Here is a 9,554-nt window from a genome sequence, read left to right on the forward strand (position 1 = left end):
GGCCTACAGTTCCTTAATTTAAGTCCGATTTTAATGAAAGTTATATTTTTGAATATAACACTCAACGACTGACTAGTAGTAACAAATAAGTGTGATCAGAAGTAAAAAATAAGAGTTACACTGATCGAAGGAATCTTCGATGTTTTCAAAGTATGACTAGAAGTAACAAATAAGTGTAAATACAATTATGTGTGACCGTGGATATATATTGGTTGTGATACCGGCGTTGCAGGTTGCTGTGAATAGCTCAAAAAAACTTAACACATTAGAAGGATTGTGTGTATTCTGACCGTCGTACGTCTTGTTATAATATAGATAAGGGATTATTGGAATTGGGGATATTGGAAATCTAAATGTTGGTTAAACTGGGGGACAAGTGAAAAAATTAATTTAATTTTAGCTTCACATGTTGACATTCAGAGCCAAAACCTCAAAGGTCACCAGTAATATTAATTCACTCAACGAGATCTTTCATAAAACTTTCTCGGGCATGCCCTAAATGATATACCGCAAATTTGGAGCATGTGGAAGGAGAGCTCTGACTTACCTCATCGAAATTTATTCCAGTTTTCTGTACTCTGGAAAACGAGAAGTCATTGGGCCAAGATTTTTAAATCTCGGGTAAAATCTACGGTCAGTCAGTGACACTTCACTTTTCGCCTTATCTCTCAATAGAACTCTTCGCCGGAGAAGGTATTTAATTGCAGTACTCGAGGTAAGGTCCGAAGATGTGCGCGTGACCACCTACGTCTAAATACTTAGGCTTTACCCTTCCCCAATTTTATGCTTTGTAATCATATTTAATATTATTTCCTTCTCATTGCTTCTTTCCCGTTGGTTTTGCCAATTTACATACGTTTCCTGTTACGTTAATTTCCTTTGTATAATACCTGTGGGTTATACAATAAGCTTTTTCTAGCTTAGTGACCTTTTTATGTTACAAATAAATATGTATTCCGTGAAGTGTTATTTTTTGACGAGTAGGATCCGCGATTTAAAGAAACCAAACCACACCTTTTATTCCCCAAACCATTTGATCGCCTTTACCATCGGATCATGTCAGTCAAAGCGAAAGTGACGCCACCATTTGATCGCCTTTACCATCGGATCATGTCAGTCAAAGCGAAAGTGACGCCACCATTTGATCGCCTTTATCATCGGATCATGTCAGTCAAAGCGAAAGTGACCCCACCATTTGATCGCCTTTACCATCGGATCATGTCAGTCAAAGTGAAAGTGACGCCACCATTTGATCGCCTTTACCATCGGATCATGTCAGTCAAAGTGAAAGTGACGCCACCATCTGATCGCCTTTACCATCGGATCATGTCAGTCAAAGCGAAAGTGACGCCACCATCTGATCGCCTTTATCATCGGATCATGTCAGTCAAAGTGAAAGTGACGCCACCATTTGATCGCCTTTACCATCGGATCATGTCAGTCAAAGTGAAAGTGACGCCACCATTTGATCGCCTTTACCATCGGATCATGTCAGTCAAAGCGAAAGTGACGCCACCATCTGATCGCCTTTACCATCAGATCATGTCAGTCAAAGCGAAAGTGACGCCACCATTTGATCGCCTTTATCATCGGATCATGTCAGTCAAAGCGAAAGTGACGCCACCATCTGATCGCCTTTACCATCGGATCATGTCAGTCAAAGCGAAAGTGACGCCACCATTTGATCGCCTTTACCATCGGATCATGTCAGTCAAAGTGAAAGTGACGCCACCATTTGATCGCCTTTACCATCGGATCATGTCAGTCAAAGTGAAAGTGACGCCACCATTTGATCGCCTTTACCATCGGATCATGTCAGTCAAAGTGAAAGTGACGCCACCATTTGATCGCCTTTATCATCGGATCATGTCAGTCAAAGCGAAAGTGACGCCACCATTTGATCACCTTTACCATCGGATCATGTCAGTCAAAGTGAAAGTGACGCCACCATTTGATCGCCTTTACCATCGGATCATGTCAGTCAAAGCGAAAGTGACGCCACCATTTGATCGCCTTTATCATCGGATCATGTCAGTCAAAGCGAAAGTGACGCCACCATCTGATCGCCTTTACCATCGGATCATGTCAGTCAAAGCGAAAGTGACGCCACCATTTGATCGCCTTTATCATCGGATCATGTCAGTCAAAGCGAAAGTGACGCCACCATTTGATCGCCTTTACCATCGGATCATGTCAGTCAAAGTGAAAGTGACGCCACCATTTGATCGCCTTTACCATCGGATCATGTCAGTCAAAGTGAAAGTGACGCCACCATTTGATCGCCTTTATCATCGGATCATGTCAGTCAAAGCGAAAGTGACGCCACCATTTGATCGCCTTTACCATCGGATCATGTCAGTCAAAGTGAAAGTGACGCCACCATTTGATCGCCTTTACCATCGGATCATGTCAGTCAAAGTGAAAGTGACGCCACCATCTGATCGCCTTTACCATCGGATCATGTCAGTCAAAGCGAAAGTGACGCCACCATTTGATCGCCTTTACCATCGGATCATGTCAGTCAAAGTGAAAGTGACGCCACCATTTGATCGCCTTTACCATCGGATCATGTCAGTCAAAGTGAAAGTGACGCCACCATTTGATCGCCTTTACCATCGGATCATGTCAGTCAAAGTGAAAGTGACGCCACCATTTGATCGCCTTTACCATCGGATCATGTCAGTCAAAGCGAAAGTGACGCCACCATTTGATCGCCTTTACCATCGGATCATGTCAGTCAAAGCGAAAGTGACGGCACCATTTGATCGACTTTAAAATCGGATCATGTCAGTCAAAGCGGAAGTGACCCCACTTAGTTAGTAATAAATTAACTGAAATCCTGACGTCACTATACTTAGCGCTAGATTATCTTTAGTTGACTCATTAACCTCATGGCGGGAGGTAGTCATACGTTTCGAGGTTGGTTGAAGACGCTACAGCTGGAGGCGAATTAAGTCGGGACGCAATCACGCTCTGAAAATGGACCGGGAGTTGATTGTTAACGAGACGTCACAAATTAGTGGGTAGTGCCCGAGTGGTTAGACCTCTCCCCTCGCAGCCAGAGTAGCCGTCTTCGATCTCATCTTGTGGAACTGGGTGTGCGAAGTGGGAAATGGTCCACTCATTGCTGCACCTTCTGCTGGGTTGAGTGGCTTGCGTCAAAGGGGCAACCATCAGTAGTAGGGTACTACTACTCATGCTGGATTTGTCACCTGTCCGGCTAGGTGGACGCTGGCGTAGGGCACTATGGTGATGGACCTCCGGTGGTATGGTCTCTGTTACTAGGTACACCGGGCTATAAATTCTGACACACTGTGGAACTGGGTAGAAACTTGTAAAAACTCCTTGTTGAGATTAACGATGATAGTTAGTGTAGGGAGCTTTTGGCTCACGTGGCTTGCCACCACATTCCTACTCATTGTAACCCGGCCAACCGAATAAAAGGTATTAAAAGTCGCTAGCTGACTGCGGCCTAGGCTGGTGCCTTGGGTGTTAGCCTAGCTGATTATTATTGAAAAATATTTATTGAAATCATCAAATCACATTGACATCAGCTTTATTAGACGTGAATATATTTATGACATTTGCCAAGACGACAGTGTTTTAGTCACTTTAAACGACTACAATTAACATGACATGTCAGAACGAAACAAAAAGTTACATACGTTTTGAGGAAACTTTTTACTTACGCTATACTACACATCTTTGATTGACACTTGACAGATGCTACTTAAGCATGAATTTAGATAAATTACGCAGTAATATTATTTTGGATGTATAGACAGCAGCAGCTATTAAAAATTACAAAAATTAAGGTCGTGTTGCGCCCATATCTTATTAGGCTCAGCGGGTCCCACGGCTTCTTTCTTGAAAAGCCTAGTGACCACATCAAAGACATTCATATTCAGCTTCTCTGAGAAAGCTAAAGATTCCACATTATTCTTCAAGGCAATGTAAATGACCCCATAGTTCCGGGCTGCCGGGAAACTTCGAATCAACTTGGAGAAGATGACTTCCGCCACATCCTTGTCGTCCGCGTAAAGAGGACCAACCATTCCGTGTCCGTGGACATTTTTTCTAATAATTCCATACCCGCAAAGAGTTTGACCTGTAAGCATAAGTAACATTATAAACATAGTTATGGTACAGAACGAATTCGGTTAATGATAGTCTAGAAATTGACCAAAAGTAACATTTCCGAGAGTCAGGACCTGCAAGTTACTATTTACATAGTGCTTATTGAAATAATGGAAACGTATAATACTAAATAGATTCTGTTTTTATATTATTTACTACAGTTTCAACACTTCTAAAGATCTAACAACTCTTAATTTTTAATTTGCTTATATTGCGGCAAGGTAATAATAGTCTTTGGTGAGAGACAAACGACCGTCAATACAATGCGATACTGAAGGAGTCCTTACCCCATCTGGGTCCTGAAAACGTTACTAAACCTTAAAGATTTGATTTTAATGATTTTTTAAAAAACAAAAGCACGATGTTTGATATAAATTATATTTTAAAAACTAAACGTATTACTTTTGCCGTACGGTATCCAACAAGTGTTTCCTTTTAACCAGGTAACTTTTTTTGGCATGTTAAGGCTTAGCAAAAAACCGATGTTATGTTCGAGAAAAGTTTCCAGCTTTCTAATATTTCAACAAGCACTATATAAATAGTAACTTATGAGTCCTGGCTGTCGGAAATATTACTTCTTGTAAATTTCTGGGAAGATGTTTATTTAAGCGCGTATTGGTTATACATATTTTGCGACTTAAACGAGTGTAGGCGGCGCTGCGATGCTGGCTCTTCCCAAGGTTAGTACATTTTAGGCTATAAAAGGTTGCCTCGATACGCTGTGGTTGCTAAGGGCTAAGGATGGTAACTTCGTTGCTAACGAACATCGTGATGTCACTGAGATGAGATCCTATTGAAAATCAATGGGATCTCATCTGGGTGACGTCAGCAACAGACGAATTTTGGAGGCAATCCAAAAATTATTTCAAACCGTTTCTCGATCGAGACCCCGTTGGGCTCTTCCGAGTTAGCTCGTATGATCTAGCGTCTGCATTTGATTTGTCAAATTAAAGAAAAATTCATAAATCTGGCAGTAAACACTCTTTTAGTTACCATCAAAACAGCAGAGGGGAATACTCCGTTGCAGGTTAAGAAAAGCCAAATATCAGTATCTAGTACATCTGGTGGAAAGACATGGTAGCTCGAATTTCCGGTAAATCGGTAGCGGAAATTCCTAATTTGACCTGTTTTCGGTTGAATTTATAAATATACCCGCGCAGCACGCGCGTGATAAACTTTTCTAGAATACCGTCTATAGGCGCTTAAATAAATCATCCTCATAGGAAATCGCCAAGAAAGAATATTTCCGAGAGCCAGTACCCGCAAGGTATTGTTGATATAGTGCTTCTGGAAATAATGGAAATTTTTCACTTGTAAACAGAATGTCGTGTTTTTGCCAAGCCTTAATATGTCAAAAAAGCTACCTGGTTAAAAAGGAACGCCATGGGGAATGCTTGTTGCTGCCGTAAAGGTGAAAAATTTCACAATATTTATTGATAACTTTGAAATTTACGCAATAGAGATTTCTAAAATAGATTAATATAACACGCGTAGGAACCTTTAGGAATTCAACAGAAAATGGCGAAATTCGAAATTCCCGCCGCCGATTTACGGGAATTTCGTGCTTGTATCTTTCTGCCAAATGTATTAGATATTTTGCCTAAATTTAAACCTGCGTATTGTGAATGAAATATATGCGTTGAAAAGTATATTTTATTTTATTTTATTTTATTATAATTTTACACTACGTGGTAACACAGCGAAATTATATCGTCTAGATTTAGGCATTTTTATCTAATTTGACAATATCAGACACTAGCCCACCTAGACTCTTTTCGGTCGCTTCCACTTAAAAACAGAGGGACCTTATGTTTGTACAAAACATCAACAACGTACCATTCTCCTTGAGCGCCACTACTGCCGATGTATCCGCTTCCTTTAACGTCAAACGAAGTAGGTCTTCTCTGCAATAACCTTGGACAGCCGCGTCGTAAGCCACCACAGCTGGAAATCTGCTCTTGTCGAGATTGACGACCATGACTCCTGGTATATTTTCTCGCAAAACGTCCACATTAGCTCCCTCCTTCTCGTAAGCGATAGATATCCACTCGGTCTCGGTTTTGAATCCGGCGCGGTCTCGATAAGTAACCAAGTGATTCTCGTTAGTGTTGAGGGCGCAATTGCGATCTCCGATGTAATCCAAGGCTTCTTTCAGCATACCTCCACCCACACCTCGTCCTCTGTATTCCGGGCGAACGGCGTACAGTCCCAAGAAGGCCAGGTCATCTCTGGAGAAAACGGCGGCGCAAGTACCTAATACTTGACCTGGTAGTTCAACACGTATCCTCGTAAATGACTGAATCACGGTACGACACCGCTGTAACACACACAACATCCAAATCAAAGAAAGGTTTTACCATCATCGGTAGCCGCCACAAACATGCCGTTGGAGTCGATTTGAAACCACGTTTTCAAACTGTCGCTGCCTTGATACATTCCAGTCTCTTCCCAAATCGCTAACGCCTGTGGAAGATCCTCTTCCTTCATTTTCCTAACCGTATGCTCTGGAACACTCATGGCTAAATGAATTCAATTACGCGAAAACCCGAGACTAACGGCAAAGCTCGCGTGCTCAACCGATCTCGAAGGGGTTTAAAAGTCCAACTGGCTCTGGAGTTTGGTTTCTCGCCATCACGAGTCCCAAATCATAGGACAAGCCAGCCCGGGAAATATTTTCTATAAGCACTTCCAAACTTAGAATGTAGAGAGCCCCTGTATTGTAGACAATAGACCTTCCAATCGCTTTTATATATACATGTATGGTTTGGGCAGTTCGCGCAATAAGATGAGAAATATGAGAAGAGCCGGGATGCTGGAGAGGAGATGGATGGAAGGGGAGGTGAGACACGTGCGAGTGAGAGCTCGCGCGGGATGCCTTCGAGATGGAGAGTTGGGTTGAAGGAGGTGCTTTGCCGGCTCGCTTTGGAATTTCAGCGTGGCTGGAATTGCTCACGGCCAAAGTTATTAGGACGATTATTCTTTTGAAATCATTCACGTCAGTTCCCTGGCTTTCTCCTTTTCTCCAATATTTAATTAATTTTTTGCGCTCTGTGAAAGAATGAGAAAGAGAAAACTCAAGAAGGCAATAAAAAAGCACCCTCTTTAAACTAGGAAAACATAAGCCAATATATATTATTATTAATAAGCTGATTATTAAATTACCTACTACGCTATTTAGTAAGGTTAAGCCCGCGCTTGAAAAACGCGTAGGGAGAACGTATGATAGTGTAGACGTGGCTTTAATAAACGCAGACTGTTTTACTTACGTGTTTCTAAGGGCAAACTTAATTTGGGTACTAGCTTATCTCTACTAAATCTAGGAAAATGTTTCCCAAGATCAAAAAGTAAAAAGAGCCATGATAGAAATAATAATATTTCTGTCTTGACTAAATTTAAAATTTAATTTGTAATTTAGTCCAGACAGTAGCTTGAAAATAATAATTATAATTTTAACCATGGTTAATAATTTTAACTTATACGATTAACCATGATAGAATATAAAAAAAAACTTGGGTTTGAAATGAAAACAAGTTTTACAATTAAATGTTTTTTTACCTAATATAAAACAATTATTTTTTAACTTTAATACCATTTTATTCAGGGTTCATACAACTTTTGGGAAATTGATTTCCCTGATTTTTCCAGGTGCAAGGGCACATAATGTTCTAAGATGTTGCAATCAAGTGTAACTCTCCATATGTCATTGCTAACCTAACCAATCTTTTCATGAAGAGGTATAGGGTGTAGAAAAATAATTACGTGCCACTTTAATTGGTTACTTTTAAGTTAGTTTATTTAGTTTTAGTCTTTAGTGTATTAAAAATTGTTAAAGAAATGAATAAAAATGTATAATTAATTTAGTATAAAAGTGAAAAAAATATTTTGTTGTAAAATTTGTAAACTGTAAAATAACGACCAGAAAAATTCCATTGTTAGACGATAAGAGCACTCCTTGGCTGAGATAGGTGGGTTTACTGATGCATAACTGGGTAGTAAGTCACAGGGGCAGGGCGATGTTAGGATTTTGTTTTTAATTTCAGAAGTTCTTGAGATGGCGCCACTAGTACGTTTTAGCTACAATTTACTAATGGCGCCATCTCTCGAATGAAAGAAGCTAAAAAAATCTCAGTTTTTGCTTACCACTGTAAAGCAAACTCGGCGTCGAACGAACTGTAAACCGACCGAACCCGTGGATGACTAGGAAATCATCGCTTCCTAGCTGACCCCTGTGGAGATTACGTCACTGACACTGAGGCCGAACAGTATGTTTGAACCCCGTATAAATACCTCGGCTAAGGAGTGGTCACTGGTCAAACCAGTTGAATGGAAAAATTCTACTCCAAGCCCAAACTGCCAAAGCAGGCAATAGCCGGTCCCGAAAGGACAAAATGTTTAAATTTAATATTTAAATAAATAATTTTTGGTTCGTCAGAACTTACCTTGTAGTTTTTTTCGCGACAAACAGAGTATATTGTTTCAGTCTCATATACTCGGTGTAAAAACGCTCTCCTCAAAAAGAACCACACAGTTTCAGAAGAAATTTACATCAATTAAAAGTTAGAATTCTGCAAACCCCGCAAAAACAATTTCTTCATAGGGTTACTCATTTCATGATTGATATTTACACTTACAAGGAGACGACCCAATATGATAATCACCGATTTTGTTCAAACTCGGGTATAATGTATGTCACGTAATATATCTAAATGTATATGATCACGTGTATCCAAGGACCAATGGGGTCAGAGGATATAAGACAAAGATATAAAATTATAAATAAAGAGCTTCATATTTAGCAGAGTTATTTATTATAATTATTATAAGGATATTATATTAACATGGTGTCAGAAGTGACTCAATATTGCTCACCGTTACCATGCTCTATTTAAAATAAGTTTTTCCCCTTTGGATCATTCTTTTCCATCATTTTGTTTACTTTAAATTTGGAACTTTCGGGCCTTGGCTCGTCAACCGTTGGCAATACGACTACAATGACAACCACTACTACCTCGTTTCCTGCTCCTGGACAACTTTCCTTGGGTGATGCATCTGCGGATGCCTGAGACACATGGCTGGATGAGGTTAACATCTTTTCGGAGGCCACTGAATTAGCAGCTAAGGCTAGGCGCCCACTGGCTCTCCGTTTCGTATTTGTCCAGCCTTCCACAAGGCATTGTCTCCGTTACGAAGCAAAGGCTTGTGAAAGCTAGGACGGAGACGTTACGAAGAGCAGTGGGGGAAATAAGAAGCGGGAATTTTCAAAGTTAACATTTTGTTTCCACCCACGCGCGTAAAGTTTTCCACTAGCGTGCGTAATGCTTGTTTTCCACTGGCTCGCGCAACGACGCGTTTTTCAGCTTTGAAACATTCAAACGTTTTTACGCGCGTAAAGAAAATAACATTATGACGCGCGCTAG

General features: G+C 40.5%; 1 protein-coding gene across 1 annotated transcript; it reads right to left on the reverse strand.

Annotated features, from left to right (window-relative positions):
• Nucleotides 1-3,621: 3,621 nt before the first annotated feature.
• LOC149927070 (uncharacterized) lies at nucleotides 3,622-6,717 on the reverse strand. The gene is made up of 3 exons (XM_090158738.1): nucleotides 6,495-6,717; nucleotides 5,974-6,402; nucleotides 3,622-4,108 (listed from the first exon to the last, which is right to left on the reverse strand). Exons 1-3 carry the CDS (start codon nucleotides 6,652-6,654, stop codon nucleotides 3,795-3,797), a joined length of 903 nt encoding a protein of 300 aa, XP_090014864.1. The 5' UTR covers nucleotides 6,655-6,717; the 3' UTR covers nucleotides 3,622-3,794.
• Between the last annotated feature and the right edge of the window lie 2,837 nt (nucleotides 6,718-9,554).

Source organism: Leiobunum rupestre, chromosome 9 (genome assembly GCF_980474605.1).
Source record: "Leiobunum rupestre chromosome 9, qqLeiRupe1.1.hap1, whole genome shotgun sequence".
NCBI classification, from domain to species: Eukaryota; Metazoa; Arthropoda; class Arachnida; order Opiliones; family Sclerosomatidae; genus Leiobunum; species Leiobunum rupestre.